General features: G+C 49.5%; 1 protein-coding gene across 1 annotated transcript in view; it reads left to right on the forward strand.

The window, feature by feature from the left end:
• LOC119955612 (sodium-dependent phosphate transport protein 2C-like) overlaps positions 1-25,208 on the forward strand; it is a 150,966-nt gene that overhangs the window by 41,043 nt on the left and 84,715 nt on the right. Inside the window, exons 6-7 of the mRNA XM_038782010.1 lie at positions 1,364-1,475; positions 4,217-4,412. Coding sequence (XP_038637938.1) covers positions 1,364-1,475; positions 4,217-4,412 — 308 coding nt within the window. The remainder of the gene's footprint in view (positions 1-1,363; positions 1,476-4,216; positions 4,413-25,208) is intronic.

Here is a 25,208-nt window from a genome sequence, read left to right on the forward strand (position 1 = left end):
TGGCTCCAGGTGGGAGCTCCTCTGGCACTGGACAGTGTGAGTGCTACATCACACTGGCTCCAGGTGGGAGCTCCTCTGGTACTGGACAGTGTGAGCACTGCATCACACTGGCTCCAGGTGGGAGCTCCTCTGGCGCTGGACAGTGTGAGTGCTACATCGCACTGGCTCCAGGTGGGAGCTCCTCTGGCGCTGGAAAGCATGAGCGCTGCATCACTGGCTCCAGGTGGGAGCTCCTCTGGCACTGGACAGCGTGAGCACTGCATCACACTGGCTCCAGGTGGGAGCTCCTCTGGCACTGGACAGTGTGAGCGCTACATCGCACTGGCTCCAGGTGGGAGATCCTCTGGCGCTGGACAGTGTGAGTGCTGCATCAAACTGGCTCCAGGTGGGAGCTCCTCTGGCACTGGACAGCGTGAGCACTGCATCGCACTGGCTCCAGGTGGGAGCTCCTCTGGCGCTGGACAGTGTGAGCACTGCATCACACTGGCTCCAGGTGGGAGCTCCTCTGGCGCTGGACAGTGTGAGTGCTACATCGCACTGGCTCCAGGTGGGAGCTCCTCTGGCGCTGGAAAGCATGAGCGCTGCATCACTGGCTCCAGGTGGGAGCTCCTCTGGCACTGGACAGCGTGAGCACTGCATCACACTGGCTCCAGGTGGGAGCTCCTCTGGCACTGGACAGTGTGAGCGCTACATCGCACTGGCTCCAGGTGGGAGATCCTCTGGCGCTGGACAGTGTGAGTGCTGCATCAAACTGGCTCCAGGTGGGAGCTCCTCTGGCACTGGACAGCGTGAGCACTGCATCGCACTGGCTCCAGGTGGGAGCTCCTCTGGCGCTGGACAGTGTGAGTGCTGCATCACACTGGCTCCAGGTGGGAGCTCCTCTGGCACTGGACAGCGTGAGCACTGCATCGCACTGGCTCCAGGTGGGAGCTCCTCTGGCGCTGGACAGTGTGAGCACTGCATCGCACTGGCTCCAGGTGGGAGATCCTCTGGTACTGGACAGTGTGAGCACTGCATCACACTGGCTCCAGGTGGGAGCTCCTCTGGCGCTGGACAGTGTGAGTGCTGCATCGCACTGGCTCCAGATGGGAGATCCTCTGGCTCTGGACAGTGTGAGTGCTACATCGCACTGGCTCCAGGTGGGAGCTCCTCTGGCGCTGGACAGTGTGAGTGCTACATCACACTGGCTCCAGGTGGGAGCTCCTCTGGCGCTGGACAGTGTGAGTGCTACATCGATCTGGCTCCAGGTGGGAGCTCCTCTGGCGCTGGACAGTGTGAGTGCTACATCGCACTGGCTCCAGGTGGGAGATGGGGAGGGGAGGTGCCAATCCAGTTGTTTCTAATGCATGGCTTTTTTTCACAGTGCTCAATGTGAAATCATCTATTCCAATTATCATGGGGGTCAATGTGGGAACATCGGTGACCAGCACCTTGGTGTCCTTGGCCCAGTCTGGAGAACGTAATGAGTTTCGGAGGTAAGCCCGACTAACTTACAGCTGCTCACAACCTACTTTCCACCTGCTCCTTTACTGGAGATTGGGGGTCTGACTGTTGGATGTCACAACACTCACTGACATGTTTGGCTTGTTCCATTCCTCTCATATGATTATATTCCTCCCAAGCACCAGGCCTGACAATATTCTGATGGAGTACAGGAGCATTCTGTTTGTTAGTCCCAGTTCAGGACCCAGCAGTTGTTTTGCATCAAGTTCCATCTCCCGATTCAGCCCCCTTTCAGGGGCTGGTTTAGCACACTGGGCTAAATCACTGGCTTTGAAAGCAGACCAAGCAGGCCAGCAGCACGGTTCGATTCCCGTAACAGCCTCCCCGAACAGGCGCCGGAATGTGGCGACTAGGGGCTTTTCACAGTAACTTCATTGAAGTCTACTCGTGACAATAAGCAATTTTCATTTCATTTTCATTTCATTTCCCAATCTCTATGTAGGGTATGGCATTCCTAATTGCTTTTACTGTTGTTGGCAGCCAGAGCAATGAGATTGGGCCTGGGCCTGTTGCCACCAGATTGGAATTGAGTCTCTGCACATGTTTTGATGATTTGTATGTAGTCTATTTCCTTTGCTCTACCCAGACCTTTATATTTACATGATGGCATGTAAGCTTGCAGTGTCAGAATGTGGCAGAAGTTGCCCAAATTGAGGGAGAGTTAGCTGCGAGGTGGGAAGGCCTACACTGTTGGGCTGTGGCCATGAATTGGAGACGAGGCAGGCTGGAGAGGCCCAGGGTCAGGGCCTCAGGATGATTGGAGATCATGGAGGCTGGGTAAGAGATTGGATCAGTGGAAAATGGCTAGTGAGGGCCTGGGAAGTTCGCCTGCTCCCCCTAACCCATTAGCAGTGCTGGAGAGGCTCATACCTCCTGGTTCCGGCCCTACATAACTCCCTCTATCTGCTGGACATCCCAAACCCAATGATATCAGCCCATAGGTGTTAAATCATAATTGCTGATAAAATATGAGGCGTAGAGTCTCAATTTACATGTTTAAATGATTGATCCACCAGCAGGTTAGTTTTCATAGAATTTACAGTGCAGAAGGAGGCCATTCGGCCCACCGAGTCTACACCGGCCCTCACAAAGAGCACCCTACTGAAACCCATGTATCTCCCCTATCCCCATAACTCAGTAACCCCCACTTGACATGTTTTGGACACTAAGGGCAATTTATCATGGCCAATCCACCCAACCTGCACATCTTTGGACTGTGGGAGGAAACCGGAGCTACTGGAGGAAATCCATGCAGACACGGGGAGGATGTGCAGACTCCGCACAGACAGTGAACCAGCAGGGACCCTGGAGCTGTGAAGCAACTGTTCTGACCACTATGTTACCGTGCTGTTTCCTATTCCTCAACCTGGCTCTGTGGAAACCTGCAAGTGAATTCATTTGAGGACGGTTGGATCAGGTTCCCGAATTTTGATATTTGAAGCCCCTCCTGCTCCCATTGCCTCCCTCAGCGTCCTGTCCACTCCTTCCCTTCTCTCCTTCAGGAGCTAGACTTCTCTTCTTGTTCAGTAATCTGACAAAACAAGTCATTCGCTCTTACACAGCCAGCCTGGTTTCTGATTCATTGAGATTGGAATTGGGTGGGTTCTCCAGGACATCCGCCCCATCGGGGATGGAAGCTGGAAGTCCCAGATGTGGCATTTGTGGGGGCCCACTGTCACCTGTAGGCTTCAGGAGGGTGTTCAATCGGAGGGAATGGCTCACCTGATCCTGGGGCCTACCCACAGGCAGACTCCCAGCCGCCAGTGAAAGGTGATTCTCCATGATTATTTTCCCTGTGGCCCAGTGATGACGATGATGGTGGCGTTCCTGCTGCTCTCCACCACCTCAGCATAAACCAGGAACAGAAGCTCACTGGCAGTTTCTGGACCTGTCAAGGATTTAATCAGCAGGGTTGTGTCCTGGGGTGTGTCTGCTGCTGATACTGTCACTGCATTAAAAAAAAACTTGCTCAGGCCCTGGGCATCGCTGGATTTGTTGCCGATCCTTCATTACCCAAAGTGACTTACCCATTTCACGGTGGGTCAAGAGTCAACTACATGGGTTTGCTTGGACCAGGTAAGGATGGAAGGATTACTTCCCTGAAGGATAATTATGAATCAGTTAGATTTTAGGGCAGCATGGTGGTGCAGTGGTTAGCATTGCTGCCTCACGGCGCCGAGGTCCCAGGTTCGATCCCGGCTCTGGGTCGCTGTCCGTGTGGAATTTGCACATTCTCCCCATGTTTCCGTGGGTTTCACCCCCACAACCCAAAGATGTGCAGGATAGGTGGATTGATCGCGCTAAATTGCCCCTTAATTGTAAAAAATGAATTGGGAACTCTAAATTTATTTTAAAAAATGAATAAGGTGGATTTTTTACCACAATCCGACAACTTTATTGTCACTTTTACTGATACCAGCTTATAATTAATCAAATAAGTAAAAAATCTTACACTGTTGTACTGGGATTTGAACTCGTGCTCTTTGCAATACAACCACTGAACTATCATAATCGCTCAAGGTAATTACATCCTTCGAAGTTGGGAATGACTGAAGGAGGCCATTGGGCCCAGCCTGCCTAACCTGATGCTAACTCTTTGACCAATGCTGTCTAGTCTAATCCTATTTCACTGTTTCTTTTGAGTGAGATCTGGGCACTGTATTGTGGCAGATTGAAGTGGTCCTATTGTAACGTACTGCTCCTCTGCCCCCAGGGCCTTTGCAGGTTCAGCGGTACATGGGGTGTTTAACTGGATGACAGTTATCATTTTACTTCCAATTGAGGTTGGGACTGGGTTTCTGTACCATGTCAGCAAGGCCTGCATCGAGAGCTTCAACATTCAGTCAGGAGAGACCTCATCGGACATCCTGAAGGTCATCACAGAGCCCTTCACACAGCTTATCATCAAGGTAGGTGAGCTGTCAGCAAATGAACTCAGAACCTGGGACATCTGTACCCTGAGGCAAAGCTTACAGGAGGCACATCTTACACATGGATGTAACTTCAGACACACTCTGCGGTGGGAGAGGTGAGGAGGCAGAGACTGGGTCACACTAGGGGCTGGTTTAGCTCACTGGGCTAAATCGCTGGCTTTTAAAGCAGGCCAGCAGCACGGTTCGATTCCTGTACCAGCCTCCCCGGACAGGCGCCGGAATGTGGCGACTAGGGGCTTTTCACAGTAACTTCATTGAAGCCTACTCGTGACAATAAGCGATTTTCATTTCACTAGACATTGGATACCTACTCTTTCACTTCTGAGACTTGGGTCATATCTGCTACTTTGCTGAATATCTTTCTGACAAAGGAGGAGGCTGGAGCATATTTTATATTTTTTAAAATATGAATTTAAAGTATCCAATTTTTTTTTCCAATTAAGGGCAATTGTGCGTGGCCAATCCACCTACGCTGCACATCTTTGGGTTGAGGGGTGAGACCCACACAAACAATGTGCAAACTCCACTTGGACAGTAACCCGGGGCTGGGATCAATGCGGGTCCTCAGTGCCGTGAGGCAGCAGTGCTGACCACTGCGCTACTGTGCCACCCAAATTTTCAACACAGGCTTATTCACATAACTTAAAGTGCAAGAAGCCTTTTTCCTTTTGTACAGCTTCCTCTCCCACAGGTGGAACCTGGCTCTTGTTATCTGTGCCATTTTTGGAGGATTATGGGGATAGGGCGGGGGAGTGGGCCTGCATAGGGTGCTCCTTTGAGGGTCGGTGCAGACTCTGTGGGCCAAATGGCCTCATTCTGCATTGTAGGGATTCTACAATTCTATAATACAATTGAGAACCAGGCTGAATATAAGTTTCTGATGCACGATCAATAACTCCTGAAGCGAGATTGTAGGACAATTGAAGGCTTTATTGAACTAGATGTTTCCCCCAGCAATGCAGGTACAGGATGCAGCAGCTAGGGAAACACAGACTCTTATACTCCACCTTACTGGGCGGAACCAGCAGGCAGGCTTCACCAATGATCTTACAGTATCAGGTACCTCCAACCTAGGTACCGTAATACTCCTAATACCGACTACCACAGTTTCAAAAGGGAGGTGGAAAAGCCAATAAGAGAAGGAAAGAGGAGTATGAAAAGAGACTGACAACGAACCATGAAAGGGAATCCCAAAGTCTTCTGTTGGTGTATAAATAGAAAAGAGAAGGCTGGGATCTGGGGGGCGAATCTCCGAGCCCCGCGCCGGGCTGAAGAATCGGAGCAACCGCGCCACGCCATTTACGACGGCGCGTTTGGCGCAGCGCCGGCTGCTGGAACCAGCGGGGCCGCTGAATCTCCGGCCCGGATGAGCCGAGCGGCTGCTCCGATATGACAGAGTCCCGCCGGCGCCGTTCACCCCTGGTCGCTGCCGGTGGGAACTCTGCAGGAACGCTCAGGGGGGCAGCCTATGGGGGGGGGGGGGGGGGGGGGGCTCCCTCACCGGGGGCCCTCCGATGGTATCTGGCCCACGATCGGCGGGCTGGTCTCTCTGCCCCCGGGCCTACTTTCTGGCGTGGCCGGCGCCTGAACACCGACCCCATGTTGGGCCGGGGCCGTCGCGCGTAAGAAGTTCCCCGCGCATCCGCAGGATGGTACGGCCCAACTGCGCATGCGCAGGATTGAGCTGGCCTAACTGCACATGCGTGGGTTGGCGCGGCGCCCATTTGGCGCTGCGTACGGAGGCTGGAGCAGCGTGAACCGCTCCAGCGCCGTGCTGGCCCCCTGTGGGGGATAGACTAGGTCATGCCCAGGCCCTGTTCGCGCTGTCGTGAAACGCGACGGCGTTCATGACGACGTGAACACTTGGCCGCCATACTGGAGAATCGCCCCCCTGATTGGGGACCAAAAGGGAACATACGCATGTTGGCAGAAGGCATGGCTGAGGTATTAAAGGAATTCTTTGCACCTTTCTATATCAAGGAAGAAGATACCAAGGCCATGGTGAAAGAGGAGGTAATTCAAACACCAGAAGAGTTAAGAATTAATAAGCGGGTATAGGCTGGTTGTACTTAAAGTTCATGAGGCACCAGGACCCAATGAGATTCATCCAAGGATCCTGAGGGAAGTGAGAGTGGAAATTGCTGGGGTTTGACAATAACTTTTCAATCTTCTTAGACTCTGGGGTAGTGCCAGAGGACTGGAGAATTGCAAACGTGAACAGCCTTGTTCATACAAGGGATAAACTCAGAAACTAAAGGCCATCAGTTTAACATCAGTCCTGATGAAACTTCTGAGAACGATAATTGGGAATAAAATTAATCCTCACCTGGACAAATGTGGGTTAATTAAGAAAAGCCAGTATGGAACTGGCAAGGGAAAATCATGTTTCATCAACTTGTTGGAGTTTTTTGAAGAGGTAACAGAGAGGGTTGATAAGGGTAATGCTGTTGATGAGGTGTACATGGACTTTCAGAAGACATTTGATACAGTGCCACACAACAGACTTGTGAGCATAGGTATGGCTGATGAAATATAAGAGACAGGAGCAACATGGATATGGAATTGGTGGAGTGAAAGGGAACAGTTGTTGTTAAGAGGCTGGAGGAGTGCTTGCAGTGGAGTTCCCCAGGGATCAAGGTTGGGAGCTTTGCGGTTCCTGATAGAAAAACTAATGGTGTAAACCTTCGTCACAGCACAATTTCAAGATTTGAGGATGATACAAAACTCGGAAACATTGTGAACTGTGATGAGGACAGTGTACAAAGTCTACTTGATTGAAACATACAAGATCCTGAGGGGGTATTGACAGGGTGGATGTGGAGAGGGTGTTATGGGAGAATCTAGAACCAGGGGTCACTGTTTAAAAATAAAAGGTTGTGTGGTGGTATGATTTGCATAGCTGTCTGCCATTGGCGCAGAACACCGGCTTACCATTCGCCCTGGTCGGTCATGTGCCTCTCGACCGATTGGTTGAGACCAGCCATATGACGGCTCTCCGATTGGTTGAGAGGCTGAGTTAACCACGCCTCCATACCGAGGTATAAATAGTCAGAATGCCCGGCGGTCGTCCATTTTATTGTAGTCGACCGCAGGACTAAGTTCTAGCTTATTAAAGCCTAACTTTTGTATAACAACTCGTCTCTCGTGCAATTGATGGCTCATCAGGTTGCTCATTTAGGACAGAGATCAGGAGAAATGTTTTTCTCTCAGAGGACCGTGAATCTCTGGAACTCTCTTCCTCAAAAGACAGTGGAAGAAGAATCTTTGAATATTTTTAAGGCAGAACCTGATAGATTATTGATGAACAAATGGGTGAAAGATTATTGAGGGACACGCAGAAATGTGGGGTCGAGGGTACAATCAGATCAGACATGGTCTTATTGAAGGCGGAGAAGGCTCGAGGGGCCGAGTGGCCTCCGCCTGCTCCTAATTCCTATGTTTGTATGTAAAAGGACATAAACAGGATGGTAGACTGGGCAGGTAGGTGGCAGATAAAGTTCAACTTGGAGAAAGGTAAAGTGATTAATATTGGTAGGAGAGACAATATCAAATAAAGGGGTGCAGGAGCCGAGAGATCTGGGTATATATGCGCATTAGTCATTGAAGATGGTTGGACAGGTTGAGAGAGTGTAAAAGGGGTGAGGAGTTGCGCTACTGGTTAGGGAGAATACCACAGCTGTACTGCGGGAGGACACCTCAGAGGGCAGTGAGGCTATATGAGTAGAGATCAGGAATAAGAAGGGTGCAGTCACAATGTTGGGGGTTTACTACAGGCCACCCAACAGCCAGCGGGAGATAGAGGAGCAGATAGGTAGACAGATTTTGGAAAGGAGTAAAAGCAATAGGGTTGTTGTGATGGGAGACTTTGGGCGGAATTCTCCGACCCCCCCCCCCCCCCCCCCCCCCCCCCCCTCCCCCGGTCGGAGAATCGCCGGAGGCCGGCGTGAATCCCGCCCCCGCCATCTCCTGAAGTCTCTGGCACCAGAGATTCGGCGGGGGCGGGAATCGCGCCGCACCTGTCAGCGCCCCCCCCCCCCCCCGACGATTCTCCGGCCCACGATGGGCCGAAGTCCCGCCGCTGTCATACCGGTCCCGCCGGTGTGAATCAAACCACATCCCTTACCGGCGGGGCCAGGCGGCGCGGGCGGGCTCCGGGGTCTTCACTCTTATCTGGCCCCGGGGGATGCCACCACGGTGGCCTGACCCGCGATCGGGGTCCACCGATCGGCGGGCGGGCCTGTGGCGTGGGGGCACTCTTTTCCTTCCGCGTTCGCCATAGTCTGCACGATGGCGGACGCGGAAGTGACCCCCTCCCCTGCGCATGCGCAGGGATGATGACCCCCCTCCCCGGCGCATGCGCGGATTTCCACCGGCCAGTGAATCCCCTTCCGCCGGCCGGTGAACCCCCTTCCGCCACAGCTGGCGTGGCCCCAAAGGCCGTTCCCGCCGGCCGGTGGGGCGCCAACCACTCCGGCGCAGGCCTAGCCCCTCAAGGTTAGGGTTTGGCCCCGAAAGGTGACTTCCGCATCTTTTGGGGCAGCCCGATGCCGGAGTGGTTCACGCCACTCCATCCCGCCGGGACACCCCACCCCGCCGGGTGGGGGAGAATCCCGCCCTTTAACTTCCGCAATATTGACTGGGACTCACTTAGTGCTAGTGGCTTGGACGGGGCAGAGTTTGTAAGGAGCATCCAGGAGGGGTCCTTAAAACAATATGTAGATAGTCCAACTCGGGAAAGGGCTGTGCTGGAGCTGATATTGGGGAATGAGCACGGCCAGGTGGTAGAAGTTTCAGTAGGGGAGCATTTTTGGAACAGTGACCACAATTCAGTAAGTTTAAAAGTGCTGGTGGACAAGGATAAGAGTGGTCCTAGGATGAATGTGCTAAATTGGGGGAAGGCTAATTATAACAATATTAGGCGGGAAGTGAAGAACCTAGATTGAGGGTGGATGTTTGAGGCTTTGAAATGTCAGTTGAAAGGAATTCAGGACCGGCATGTTCCTGTGAGGAAGAAGGATAAATACAGCAAATTTTGGGAACCTTGGGTAACGAGAGATATTGTAGGCCTCGTCAAAAAGAAAAAGGAGGCATTTGTCAAGGCTAGAAGGCTGGGAACAGACGAAACCTGTGTGGAATATAAGGAAAGTAGGAAAGAACTTAAGCAAGGAGTCAGGAGGGCTAGAAGGGGTCACGACAAGTCAATGGCAAACAGGGTTAAGGAAAACCCCAAGGCTTTTTACACGTACATAAAAAGCAAGAGGGTAGCCAGGGAAAGGGTTGCCCCACTGAAGTACAGGGGAGGGAATCTATGTGTAGAGTCAGAGGAAATGGACGAGGTAAAGGTATAAGCATACAAAGTGGCAAAGATTGGTGGGAGAGTAGAGGACTGGGAAATCTTTAGGGGGCAACAGAAAGCTACTAAAAAAGCTATAAAGAAGAGTAAGATAGAGTATGAGAGTAAACTTGCTCAGAATATATAAAAACAGACAGTAAAAGTTTTTACAAATATACAGTATAAAACAAAAAAGAGTGGCTAAGGTAAATGTTGGTCTTTTAGAGGATGAGAAGGGAGGTTTAATAATGGGAGATGAGGAAATGGCTGAGGAACTGAACAGGTTTTTTGGGTTGGTCTTCACAGTGGAAGACACAAATAACATGCCAGTGACTGATAGAAATGAGGCTATGACAGGTGAGAACCTTGAGAGGATTGTTATAACTAAGGAGGTAGTGATGGGCAAGCTAATGGGGCTAAAGGTAGACAAGTCTCCTGGCCCTGGCGGAATGCACCCCAGAGTGCTAAAAGAGACGACTAGGGAAATTGCAGATGCACTAGTGATGATTTACCAAAATTCACTAGACTCTGGGGTGGTCCCGGTAGATTGGAAATTAGCAAACGTGACACCACTGTTTAAAAAAGGAGGTAGGCAGAGAGCGGGAAATTATAGGCCAGTGAGCTTAACATAGAACATAGAACAGTACAGCACAGAACAGGCCCTTCGGCCCTCGATGTTGTGCCGAGCAATGATCACCCTACTCAAACCCACGTATCCACCCTATGCCCGTAGCCCTACAACCCCCACTTAACCTTACTTTTAGGACACTACGGGCAATTTAGCATGGCCAATCCACCTAACCCGCACATCTTTGGACTGTGGGAGGAAACCGGAGCACCCGGAGGAAACCCACGCACACACGGGGAGGACGTGCAGACTCCGCACAGACAGTGACCCAGCCGGGAACCGAACCAGGGACCCTGGAGCTGTGAAGCATTTATGCTAACCACCATGCTACCGTGCTGCCTACTGGGTACTTCGGTAGTAGGGAAGATGCTGGAATCTATCATCAAGGAACAAATAGCGAGGCATCTGGATAGAAATTGTCCCATTGGGCAGACGCAGCATGGGTTCACAAAGGGCAGGTCATGCCTAACTAATTTAGTGGAATTTTTTGAGGACATTACCAGTGCAGTAGATAACAGGGAGCCAATGGATGTGGTATATCTGGATTTCCAGAAAGCCTTTGACAAGGTGCCACACAAAAAGTTGTTGCATAAGATAAAGATGCATGGCATTAAGGGTAAAGTAGTAGCATGGATAGAGGATTGGTTAATTAATAGAAAGCAAAGAGTGGGGATTAATGGGTGTTTCTGTGGTTGGCAATCAGTAGCTAGTGGTGTCCCTCAGGGATCCGTGTTGGGCCCACAATTGTTCACAATTTACATAGATGATTTGGAGTTGGGGACCAAGGGAAATGTGTCCAAGTTTGCAGATGACACTAAGATGAGTGGTAAAGCGAAAAGTGCAGAGGATACTGGAAGTCTGCAGAGGGATTTGGATAGGTTAAGTGAATGGGCTTGGGTCTGGCAGATAGAATACAATGTTGACAAATGTGAGGTTATCCATTTTGGTAGGAATAACAGCAAACGAGATTATTATTTAAATGATAAAATATTAAAGCATACTGCTGTGCAGAGAGACCTGGGTGTGCTAGTGCATGAGTCACAGAAAGTTGGTTTACAGGTGCAACAGGTGATTAAGAAGGCAAATGGAATTTTGTCCTTCATTGCTAGAGGGATGGAGTTTAAGACTAGGGAGGTTATGCTGCAATTGTATAAGGTGTTAGTGAGGCCACACCTGGAGTATTGTGTTCAGTTTTGGTCGCCTTACTTGAGAAAGGACATACTGGCACTGGAGGGTGTGCAGCGGAGATTCACTAGGTTAATCCCAGAGCTGAAGGGGTTGGATTACGAGGAGAGGTTGAGTAGATTGGGACTGTACTCGTTGGAATTTAGAAGGATGAGGGGGGATCTTATAGAAAGATATAAAATTATGAAGGGAATAGATAGGATAGATGCAGGCAGGTTGTTTCCACTGGCGGGTGAAAGCAGAGCTAGGGGGCATAGCCTCAAAATAAGGAGAAGTAGATTTAGGACTGAGTTTAGGAGGAACTTCTTCACCCAAAGGGTTGTGAATCTATGGAATTCCTTGCCCAGTGAAGCAGTAGAGGCTCCTTCATTAAATGTTTTTAAGGTAAAGATAGATAGTTTTTTGAAGAATAAAGGGATTGAGGGTTGTGGTGTTCGGGCCGGAAAGTGGAGCTGAGTCCACAAAAGATCAGCCATGACCTCATTGAATGGCGGAGCAGGGTCGAGGGGCCAGATGGCCTACTCCTGCTCCTAGTTCTTATGTTCTTATGTTCTTATAAAAGAATACTTTGCATCAGTATTCACCAAAGAGAAGGAATTGGTGGATGTTGAGTCTGGAGAAGGGTGTATAGATCGCCTGGGTCACATTGAGATCCAAAAAGGGTGTTGGGTATCTTGAAAAATATTAAGGTGGATAAGTCCCCAGGGCCTGAACACAGAAAGAGGCTAGAGAGGAAATTGCTGAGGCCTTGACAGAAATCTTTGGATCCTCACTGTCTTCAGGTCATGTCCCGGAGGACTGGAGAATAGCCAATGTTGTTCCTTTGTTTAAGAAGGGTAGCAAGGATAATCCAGGGAGCTACAGGCCGGTGAGCCTTATGTCAGTGGTAGGGAAATTACTGGAGAGAATTCTTCGAGACAGAATCAACTCCCATTTGGAAGCAAATGGACGTATTAGCGAGAGGAAGCATGGTTTTGTGAAGGGGAGGTTGGATAGAGTTTTTCGAGGAGGTCACAAAAATGATTGATGCAGGTAGGACAGTGGATGTTGTCTATATGGACTTCAGTAAGGCCTTTGACAAGGTCCCCCATGGTAAACTGGTACAAAAGGTGAAGTCACACGGGATCAGAGGTGAGCTGGCAAGATGGATACAGAACTGGCTAGGTCACAGAAGGCAGAGAGTAGCAATGGAAGGATGCTTTTTTGATTGGAGGGCTGTGACTAGTGGTGTTCCGCAGGGATCAGTGCTGGGACCTTTGCTGTTCGTAGTATATATAAATGATTTGGAGGAAAATGTAACTGGTCTGATTAGTAAGTTTGTGGACGACACAAAAGTCGTGGAATTGCGGATAGCGATGAGGACTGTCAGAGGATACAGCAGGATTTAGATCATTTGGAGACTTGGCGGAGAGATGGCAGATGGAGTGTAATCCAGACAAATGTGAGGTAATGCATTTTGGAAGGTCTAATACAGGTAGGGAATATACAGTGAATGGTAGAACCCTCAAGAGTATTGACAGTCAGAGAGATCTAGGTGTACAGGTCCACAGGTCACTGAAAGGGGCAACACAGGTGGAGAAGGTAGTCAAGAAGGTATACGGCATGCTTGCCTTCATTGGCCGGGGCATTGAGTATAAGAATTGGCAAGTCATGTTGCAGCTGTATAGAACCTTAGTTAGGCCACACTTGGAGTATAGTGTTCAATTCTGGTCGCCACATTACCAGAAGGATGTGGAGGCTTTAGAAAGGGTGCAGAAGAGATTTACCAGCATGTTGCCTGGTATGGAGGGCATTAGCTATGAGGAGAGGTTGAATAAACTCGGTTTATTCTCACTGGAACGACGGAGGTTGAGGGGCGACCTGATAGAGGTCTACAAAATTATGAGGGGCATAGACAGGGTGGATAGTCTGAGACTTTTTCCCAGGGTAGAGGGGTCAATTACTAGGGGGCATAGGTTTAAGGTGCGAGGGGCAAGGTTTAGAGGAGATGTACAATGCAAGTTTTTCATGAAAGCATTCGATAAACTCATCCTCTAGACCACCTTTGCACATTTGATTGGTTCAATCGATATAAGGATTACAATTTCCCACAATTATTACTTTACCTTTATTACTTCTTTATTATTATTATTATTTATTATTATTTCTTGTTTCATGCTTTGTCCGATGATAAAGCTCCTGTGGGGGTGCCTATAACCTGCTCCCATCAGTGTTTCCTGACCATTATTTTCTTATCGCAACCCATAATGATTCTACGTCCTGATTATCTGAGCCAAGATCCTTTCTCACGAATGCCCTTGTGACAGCCCCTATTATCAGCACTACCTCTCCTCATTTACAGAGGGTAGTGGGTGCCTGTAACTCGGTGCCAGAGGAGGTGGTAGAAGCAGGGACGATAGTGACGTCTAAGGGGCATCTTGACGAATACATGATTAGGATGGGAATAGAGGGATACGGACCCCGGAAGTGTAGAAGATTTTAGTTTAGACTGGCATCATGGTCGGCGCAGGCTTGGAGGGCCGAAGGGCCTGTTCCTGAGCTGTACTTTTCTTTCTTCTTTGTTCTCATGAAGTATACAATATCCTCGGCTTTATCGATGGAGACTTGGAGTACAAGAGTACGAAGATTAAACTGAATTTGTATAAGACACTAGTTGGGCCTTGTCATAATATACGACAGTATATCATGGTGCAGACACACACAGATGGACACACACAGGGACCAATCAACATGTACAAACACCGCAGCCAATCACCAGTTAGAATACACACACTATAACGGCAGAGGGCACCACGGTTCCCGCTCATTCTGGGTGCTGACTCTCAGTGTAACAAGAACTCATCTAGCCCAGCACAGACTGACACCACGTGCTGAGAGAATCAACTGGTTCGGACAAGGCTTAGGTCTCTAGTTTAAGTTAGCATCATTTAGACCCACAGTCATCGTGTGTTAGTTAGAAGTAGTTAATAAAATTGAGTTGAACCTTCATCAGTGTTGGAAGTGTCTGTTCATCTCTCACGTCTACACTAGCCAATACTTCAGGCCTCAGTTGGAGTATTGTGTCCAGTTCTGGGCAACACACTTTCGGAAGGATGGGAAGGCATTGGAGCGAGGGCAGAAAAGATTCATGAGAATGGTTCCAGGAATGAGGGGCGGAATTCTCCCCTGGTGGCCAAAATCGTGGAGGCCGTCATGAACTCGGTCGAGGTTCACGACGGCCTCGGGGCCAGCTCCCCCCCACCCGGGGGGCTAGGAGCGGGCCTCCGTCTTTCCCTGCCGCGACCTCGTTGCGCCGGAAATGACGCTCAAAACGGCGCATTTGTGAGGTCATCTGCGCATGCGTGGGTGACTGCATCGCGCAGACGGCGCGAACCGTGCATGCGTGGTGACCGTCTTTCTCCTCAGCCACTCGGCAAGACGTGGCAGCTTGATCTTGCCGGTCGGCGGAGGGGAAAGAGTGCGTCCGTTTTGGACGCTGGCCCGACGATCGGTGGGCACCGATCGTGGGCCTGTCCCCTCCCGAGAACAGTCGTGGTGCTCCTGTGCCAATCGGGCCCGTAGATGCCCCAAACGGGCATCTGGCGCCCGTTTCACAAATGCAGCGAGCAGGTGTGGTTGCTGCCGTGGTGAAACGGGCGTGAAGGGCCGGCCACTCGGCCCATCGGGCTCAGAGATTTTTCCGAGCTGGGGGGGGAGAATCGCTGGGGGCGTCAGGGAGGGCGTAAAAAATGTCGGGAGGCCCTCCCGCAATTCTCCCACGCCGCGTGAGGAGCGGAGAATTCCGCCCGAGAAACTGCAGTTATGGGGATAGATTGGAGAGGTTGGGACTGTTCTCCTTGGAGAGAAGAAGGAGGAGAGGAGATTTGATAGAGATGTTCAAAACCATGAGAGCGCTGGACGGAGCAGATCAGGAAAGACTGCACCGACTTGTGAAAGGATGGAAAACGAGAGTTCACGGATTTAAAGTAATTGCCTAAAGAAGCAAAAGCGACATGAGGAAAATCTTTTTCACTCAGCAAGTGGCTTGGGCCTAGAACGCGTTGCCTGAGAGAGTGGGTTCAATTGAAGCTTTTAAAAGAGAATTGGACAGTTATCTGAAAAGGAAGCATGTGCAGGTTATGGGGAGAAGGTATGAGAATGGAACTAAGTGAATTACTCATCCGGAGAGCCAGTGGAGACACGATGGGCCAAAGAGTCTCTTTCTGAATTCTAACAATTCTGTGGTTCACAACATAGGATAACTGTCATGAAAGCCTCAGATAAGCTCATCCTCCAGACCACCTTGGCACATTTGATTGGTTCAATCTATATAAAGATTAAAATTCCCCACAATTATTACTTTATCTTTATTACTTCTTTATTATTATTATTATTATTTATTATTTCTTCTTTAATGCTTTGTCCGATGATAAAGCTCCTGTGGGGGTGCCTATAACCTGCTCCCATCAGTGTTTCATAGAATTTACAACGCAGAAGGAGGCCATTCGGCCCATCGAGTCTGCACCGGCTCTTGGAAAGAGCACCCTACCCAAGGTCAACAACTCCACCCTATCCCCATAACCCAGTAACCCCACCCAACACTAAGGGCAATTTTGGACCCTAAGGGCAATTTAGCATGGCTAATCCACCTAACCTGCACATCTTTGGACTGTGGGAGGAAACCGGAGCACCCGGAGGGAACCCACGCACACACGGGGAGAATGTGCAGACTCCGCACAGACAGTGACCCAAGCCGGAATCGAACCTGGGACCCTGGAGCTGTGAAGCAATTGTGCTATCCTGCTTTCCTGACCATTACTTTCTTATCGTAGCACGGTAGCATTGTGGATAGCACAATGTCTGTGCGGAGACTGCACATCCTCCCCGTGTGTGCGTGGGTTTCCTCCGAGTGCTCCGGTTTCCTCCCACAGTCACAAAGGTGTGCAGGTTAGGTGGATTGGCCATGATAAATTGCCCTTAGTGTCCAAAATTGCCCTTAGTGTTGCGTGGAGTTACTGGGTTATGGGGATAGGGTGGAGGTGTTGACCTTGGGTGGGGTGCTCTTTCCAAGAGCCGGTGCAGACTCGATGGGCCGAATGGCCAACTTCTGCACTGTAAATTCTATGATAATTGCAACCCATAATGATTCTATGTCCTGATTTTCTGAGCCAAGATCCTTTCTCATGAATGCCCTTGTGACAACCCCTATTATCAGCACTACCTCTCCCCATTTGCCATTCTATCTGTCGTTTTGAAATGTTGTATACCCTGTATTATTTATTTCCCAGACTTGGCCTTCTTGTTACCATTGCTTCTGTAATGGCCATCAGATCTAAACCATTTATCTCCATTTGTGCCATTAATTTATTGATCTTATTCCGGATGCTACGCACATTCAGATAAAATGACTTCAGTTTGATCATTGTGCCGTCCCAGCTCTCAGCCACACAGACTGCAAGAATCTGAGGGGCAGCAGGGTAGCATGGTGGTTAGCATAAATGCTTCACAGCTCCAGGGTCCCAGGTTCGATTCCCGGCTGGGTCACTGTCTGTGTGGAGTCTGCACGTCCTCCCCGTGTGTGCGTGGGTTTCCTCCGGGTGCTCCGGTTTCCTCCCACAGTCCAAAGATGTGTGGGTTAGGTGGATTGGCCATGCTAAATTGCCCGTAGTGTCCTAATAAAAAAAGTAAGGTTAAGGGGGCGGTTGTTGGGTTACGGGTATAGTGTGTATACATGGGTTTGAGTAGGGTGATCATGGCTCGGCACAACATTGAGGGCTGAAGGGCCTGTTCTGTGCTGTACTGTTCTATGTTCTATGTTCTAACCCTGAACATTTCGGACAATTGCAGGGGCGATGTTCCTCCATTCCATTGCTACCTTCTGGGTCTCCATCTCCTGTCCCTGACCATGGAGTATATCTGAAGTACCCAGCGTAAGCAGTGCGCCTGCCTTCAGGAACAAAGTGTCCCGTAACTTTCCCCCAAGCCCTCTGCATCACTGTGTCCGAGCTCAGGCTCCAGCCCATCAACCCTGAGCCGAAGTTCTTCGAGCTGCAGACATTTACTGCAGATATGGGCCAGGAATTAATCCCCGGGGGGACGGGAGAATTCGCGTCCCACCGCCCCGACGCCGGCTTCCCCATTCTCCAGCACCGATTCACGGGCGCCCGCGGGATTCCCGCCGCGCCGGTCGGGGGCCGTTGACAGCGGCCCTCCTGGCGATTCTCCGAGCCCCAATGGGCCGAGTGGCCGACGAGTTTGACTGAGTCCCATTGGCGTAGGTTACTCAGGTCCTACATGGCGGGACCTGGATGGTGAGTATGTAGGGGCCGTTCTGGAGTGGTGGAATCCCACTACAGGGGGGAGGGGTACCGATCAGGGCCTACCGATCGGCGGGGGGGGGGGGGGGCTGTTTCCGTGGGGTCTACTTTACTCCGTGCCGGGCCCCTGCCGGGCTCCGACATGGTGCCCAGGAGACGGCGCGGAGAAAGGAAATATGCCGGCCGTAGCGCCCATGCGCGGAATCACACCGGCCGTTCTGCGCATGCGCGAACTTACCCGGGCTGTTCCGTGCCGGCTGGAGCTGCGGGGATCACTCCGGTGCCAACCTAGCTCCCTTGGAAGGGGAGAATTCCTCACTTTCGGGAACCATTGACACCGGAGTGGTTGGCGCTGGTTTTCATGCTGGCATGGGGACACAGCCCCATTATTGCAGAATCCCTCCCCAGGTGTCAGTGGATCACACTGGTATCCACCAACTCCCAAATGAGACAACTGCAACACATCACCTGCTCTGCCATCTTTATTGTGTTTAGTTTAACCAATTAGCTTTCAAGTTTAGAATTATTACTCATTATTAAATAGTTTATGTAATGACCTCCAATTAGCATTATTGGTTGGCCAATTGGAGTATGAGCTCCCTCAATGATAGCTCATTGAGGGGCCCATATAAGCACCTGTGTAGGCTTTGTGAGTCAGTCTTAAGTTGACTGGAATGCCAGCAGCACTGTTTGTAGCTGCTCTTGTATCTAGTGATTGGAAATAAATGTTGGTGTGGTGACGGGGCTCCTACCTCCTGTGGATTATTACAGTGGCGACGAGGTAAACAAAGAACTTTGCGGAGACCAGCTGCTGCACTCGGAGGGTAAGCCTTGCTATTTCAAAAATGCCGTTATTTGGGAGGTTAGATGCATTCGACCCGACTATTGAGGACTGGTCCCAGTATGTGGAGAGAATGTGTTACTTCTTCCGGGCCAATGATATACTGACGGACGAAAGGAGACGGCTTATCCTGCTGTCGGCGTGCGGACCCTCAGCTTTCACCATTATACGTAGTCTAACTTATCCCGATGCGCCGGACACGAATTCTTTCCAAGAATTAACGGAATTGGTGAAAGAGCACTACGACCCAAAACCACCCCACATTTTGCGTAGGTACAGATTCTACACAGCGAAGCGGGAAGTCAGTCACAAATTTCTTGACCCGCCCGAGAAGGCTGGCGGAAAAATGTGAGTTTGGCCCGATGCTAAATGAAATGCTTCGGGACCGGTTAGTATGTGGTATAAACAATCTCACAATATAGAAACGCCTGTTGGCAGAAACGCAGCTAGACTGCAGGCAGGCGTTACAGCTCGCACTGTCCCTAGAAAAGGCAGCAAGTGGGGCGCAGGAACTACAGGGCACACCAATGGAGGTAGATACCTGTGAGAGGGACTACCACAACGGGTCCTGCTACCAGATAGCCGCTCTCAGGAAAAGCCTGAGGAATAGAGGGCCAAAGGAAAACCACAGAACTGCCCCCAAGTCTGCTAGGACTAACTGGTGACAGAGGGAAGTACCGGCTGAGGCTCCCCCAACAGAGAAGGACCGTTTTTGGCACCAGACAGAGTGGGGTAACAGCGACAGAAACCCTAGAAGGAGGTGGCAAAAGAGGAATAGCAGGTGGGGACGCAGGGAAGTACACAACCTAGACGCCCCATCCTCCTCCGAAGGGGAACAATTATATAATATTGCATGAAGAAAGCAGAACCCATTAAGATTACCCCACGGGTGAACGGTCGGCCGACAATAATGGAAATAGACACGGGGGCGGCCGTATCAGTAATGGGAGTGGCAGCATTTTAAAAAATCAAAGATGGACTCCAGCCACTAACCCTAACAAAAACGTCGACGAAACATAAAACCTACACGGGGGAACCCCTGGAAGTTCTAGGCATGACTCATGTACCCGTGGAATATGAGAAACAATTGCTCAGATTACCGTTGACGATAGTAGAGGGCTCCGGACCGAGCTTAATTGGACAAAACTGGCTGAAAGACCTAAAATTAGATTGGATGAAAATTTTCCAGAGTGGAAGCGGGCAGTTGAGTGGAGTACTCCAAAAATACCCGGAGGTCTTCCAAGAAGGTTTGGGGGAAATCATAGGCGCCAAAGCAACTTTGCACGTGGACCCAGAAGCCCTTCTGGAATTTTGTAAGGCAAGGCCGGTACCTTTTGCATTAAGGAAGAAAGTAGATGACGAAATAGAAAGGTTACGGCGTGACGGCATTATCAGACCAGTACAGTTCTCGGAATGGGCAGCGCCGGTGGTACCAATTTTGAAGCCAGACGGTTCAATACGTCTCTGTGGAGATTTCAAACAGACAGTAAACAAATACGCACTGCTGGGCAAATACCCGATCCCAAAAATAGACAACCTATATGCCAAATTGGCAGGTGGGCTTTTGTTCACAAAACTGGACATGAGCCACACCTATCTGCAGTTAAAACTGGACCAGGGCTCCCAGAAGTTCGCTACGATCAACACTCTGAAGGACCTTTTTCGTTATACTAGGCTACCTTTTGGAGTGTCATCAGCCTGCGCTATATTCCAGCGTACGATGGGAAATATTCTGCAGGGACTACCGCAGGTGGTGATTTATTTGGACGATGTCTTAATCAGGGGTAGGACGAACAGGGAACACTTAAAGAACCTGGAGGAAGTGCTCAGGCATTTCGCAAAGGCAGGTGTACGGCTTAAAAGAGAAAATGTGTTTTTCTGGCCTCACAAGTGACGTACCTGGGATATAAAGTAGACGAGTCAGGCTTACACCCATTGGAAGACAGAGTAAGGGCAATAAAAGAAGCCCCAGCTCCCGCCACGGTCCAGGAGCTACGATCATTTCTAGGGTTGGTAACCTATTATGGCAAATTTATTGAAAATAGGGCGTCCATCCTAGAACCCCTCCACCAGCTACTAAAAAAGGGGCAAGAATGGAAATGGTCCGCCCGCCAAAACCGAGCATTTAGGGACATTAAGGAACAGCTGTCATCCGTCAATGTCCTAGAGCATTATATGGACGCACCAGTAGACGCACAACATATTCGGTTGTGGACGCAAAAAGACCCAGTTTTAGCCAAGATGAAGCATTTACTGCCAACAGGGGAACTGGAAAGACCAGTGGAGCCCCAGATGCACCCATACTGGAGCAGAAGGGACCAAATAACCGTTGAAGACGGTATCCTATTATGGGGAGCCCGGGTAATCGTCCCAGCTCAGGGCTGTCGGGCAATCTTAACCGAGTTACATCACGGACACCCAGGGGTGTCTAAAATGAAGATGCTAGCTCGAAGCTACGTTTGGTGGCGAGGATTAGACACAGACATAGCAGCCTTGGTACAGTTGGTGCCAGGAGTGCCAACAGGGGCAAAGGGTGCCACCAGCTGCGCCATTGCACCCGTGGGAATGGCCAGGCAGACCATGGACCCGCCTGCATATTGACCACGCCGGGCCTTTCATGGGCTCAATGTTTTTGGTGATAGTGGACCCCCACTCCAAATGTTTGGACGTCCACCATGTAACACGGCAAGCACAGCATCGACAATCGAAAAGCTCAGGGCCTTGTTTGCAACACATGGACTTCCGGAGGTATTGGTGTGGACAATGGGACGGCATTCACAAGTGGGGAATTTGGAAAATTCCTAAAAGAAAAAAGAGTCCGTCACATGAAAACGGCCCCTTACCATCCAGCGACCAACGGCCTGGCAGAGAGAGTGGTCCAGACACTAAAAGCGGGACTCAAGAAGCAGCCTTGAGCAGCGTCAATAGACACAAAGCTCTCCGCTGGCTGTTTGATTACAGGACCACACCGCATTCCACAACGGGCATACTGCCAGCTGAACTCTTAATGGGAAGGCGGCTGCGAACGAGGCTGAGTCTCCTTTTCCCAAATTTAACGGGGAAAGTGGAGAAACAACAGGAGGTCCAACGCAGGGGGCATGATAATAGTCGGCACAGAGACATTTCCAGGTGGGGGCACCGGTTTGGGTCAAGAATTATGGGAATGGACTAATGTGGGTCAAAGGCACGGTAGAGTCCCAAACAGGGCCCATATCCTATGAAGTTTTGGTAGGAGGTAAGGTGCTGAAGAAACACCTAGACCAAATAAGGGCAGCGGAACCGCACCTGGAGGCAGGCGAAGCAGGACTGCCTCAAGCTGGGACAGCCCAGACGGAAAGGATCCCCAGCCCCGAGCAATTTCTCCAGACCCCGTCATCCAGTCATCAGAGTCGGAGATGGACACGTTCGACGAGGCCGCTGCGACACCTCTCCCCGAGGAGGAGGAAGAACAACTTCCAAGGAGGTCGTCAAGAAAAAGACGGGCACCTATAAGGTACACCCCACCCAAGTCGGAGAATGACCCGTCGGATGACACAGAGGTGACAGACCTGGACATGAGGAGCAGGAGGAAGCTCAGAGGAATGCCAGCTGGCAGGAATTCCTCGGACCTTGGGGGGGAGTGGTGTAATGACCACCTCCAATTAGCATTATTAGTTGGCCAATTGGAGTATGAGCTCCCTCAATGATAGCTCATTGAGGGGGCCCATATAAGCACCTGTGTAGGCTTTGTGAGCCAGTTTTAAGTTGACTGGAATGCCAGCAGCACTGTTTGGAGCTGCTCTTGTATCTAGTGATTGGAAATAAATATTGGTGTGGTGACGGGACTCCTGCCTCCTGTGGAGTATTACAGTTTAACTAATTAAGCTCTAAATTTAATTAAATGTTTACATCTCCACAGTACCAGTTTAAATTACTGCCCCTGTTCAGAGTGATAACATTTTAAAACTCAACAACCAATCACCAACCTGCTCACTTTGAACATTCACCAGCCACTGGAGGCTGAGAAGAGGCATAAAAGCAGCAATAAAATCTGAACATTTTATTTAAACGGTGATAGATTGGGAAATGTTGATGGACAAAGGAATATGGGTGTCATAGTTCACCAGTCACTGAAAGCAAGCATTCAGGTACAGCAAACAGTTGGAAAGACAAATGCTATGTCGGCTTTCATTGCAAACGGGCTTGAGTACAGGAGCAAGGATGTCTTACTACAGCTGTTCAAGGCCTTGGTGAGACCACATCTGGAATATTGTGGGAATCTTGGTCTCCTTATCTAAGAAAGAATATACTTACCACTGGGGGAGTGTAACAAAGGTTTACCACTTTGATTCCTCAGTTTAACAGGATTGCCGGATGAGCAGATTTTGGTCGATTGGGCCTGTATTCACTAGAATATAGAAGAATGAGAGGGGATCTAATTCTGACAGGGCTGGACAGATTGGATGTTGGTATGATGCTTCCTCTGGCTCGGGGGGGGGGTCTAGAACAATGGGTCACAGATTAGGATATGCGGCGGGCCAGTTAGGACTGAGATGAGGAGAAACTCAGAGGACGGTGAACCTGTGGAAATCTCTACTACAGGAGGATGTGAAGGCCAAGTCACTGAATATATTTAATAAGGAAATAGATAGATTTCTGGACTCTAATGGTGTCAAGGGGTATGGGGAGAGTGCAAGACTGTGGTGTTTAGATAGAGAATCGGCCATGATTATATTTAATCGCGGAGCAGGCTCGAAGGGCTGAATGGCCTCCTCCTGCTCCAATTTTCTATATCTCAATGATAATACTGCGGGTATGGAAATGTTAAATACAAACAGAAAATGCTGGAAAACCTCAATGTCTAGCAGCTTCAATAGAGAGTGAAACAAATTTAATATTTTGAATTCCTTGGGACATTCTTTCAGAACTGAAGTTTTTGTTTTATTTTGTATAAAAAAAAAACTTCAACTCCTGCACTGAATTCTCAAGTTAGCACGAATTCCTCCTCACAATCAGGCCTTGTTGTCCCCTGTCCGGTTTTACGACTGCACAGGATGGGGGGTACAGAATGGATTGGTGGCGTGCACCCACGTTGCAACTGGGGAGGCAGTGGTGTAGTTTCGCTTGACTAATAATCCAGAGGCACAGCCTACTCTTCCAGGGACATAGGTACAAATCGCACCCCAGTAACTGGTGGAATTTAAAATCAAGTCCTGTACTCCAGTCCGCTCGCAATGAAGGACATCATAGCATTTGCTATGTTCCTAATTGCCACTATCAGGCGGTTTCTGTTAAACTAGGCTTTTTAAATAGCGCTGCAGTTTTAACGTTCCAAGTCAGAATCAGACTTGAGAGTGATTCCCTCGCTACATGATATTCCCTTAGCACTCATTACCCATTGCTCTCAATCCTCCTTGTCTCCATTCCTTGCTCCCATATCTGCTTCGCTGATGCTAATTCTTGGTGAGCGCAGTCCATGTGTGATGAATATAGAAATTGTTGTATATTATTTTTTATAGTTGTGGCGGTAATGTTATTGAAAGCCTAGATTATCTATTGAAGTAATGTTATGAGAGAACCTAGGTTGAGGTATCCAGACTGTGTCTGCCAAAGGTGTAATTAAGAAGTGGTAAAATGTGAGGGCAAGATTGATTATAACCATTTACTTGGTTACATGTAATGGGCTAATGGGATATCGTTATGATTGCTGGAGATTCCCTGGAGAGTAGATACTTTATGAGGAACTGTATTTACCCTTAGCAAAGCAGGTCATGTGACTTATTAGTGGGATACAGATTATGTAATTGATGAGAGGAGCAAGGTCTGAGTGCAGTTTGCTATAGGACACCTGACAGAAGGACTTTAGGTTGAACAGCAGTTTTACCAAATAAGAACATAAGAACTAGGAGCAGGAGTGGCCATCTGGCCCCTCGAGCCTGCTCCAACATTCAATAAGATCATGGCTGATCTTTTTATGGCCACAGCTCCACTCAGCATAACCCTTAATTCCTTTACTGTTCAAAAATCTATCTATCTTTGCCTTAAAAACATTCAACAAGGTCGCCTCAACTGCTTCACATGGCAGGGAATTACACAGATTTACTTTGGATGAAGTAGTTCCTCCTCAACTCAGTCCTACATCTGGTTCCCCTTATTTTGAGGCTATGCCCCCTAGTTCTAGTTTGCCCGCCAGTGGAAACAACCTCCCTGCTCCTATCTTATCTATTCCCTTCATAATTTTATATGTTTCTATACAATCCCCCTCATTGTTTGAAATTCCAATGAGTATAGTCCCAGTCCACTTAGTCTCTCCTCATAAGCAGTCCTCTCAACTCTAGATTAAGCAGAAGTGTACTCCTGGTGTTGCTTCTGAAAGGGTCTGCCTTGCCAAAGGACTTTACACAATTTGTTCACTTTATTTATAAGTGACATTTGATCTGCATTGGGTTTCTTAATTGGAGTTAGTCGCATGAAGTTTAAGCTTTTCCCCTGTGTTTAAGAACTGATTAAT

Source organism: Scyliorhinus canicula, chromosome 21 (genome assembly GCF_902713615.1).
Source record: "Scyliorhinus canicula chromosome 21, sScyCan1.1, whole genome shotgun sequence".
NCBI classification, from domain to species: domain Eukaryota; kingdom Metazoa; phylum Chordata; class Chondrichthyes; order Carcharhiniformes; family Scyliorhinidae; genus Scyliorhinus; species Scyliorhinus canicula.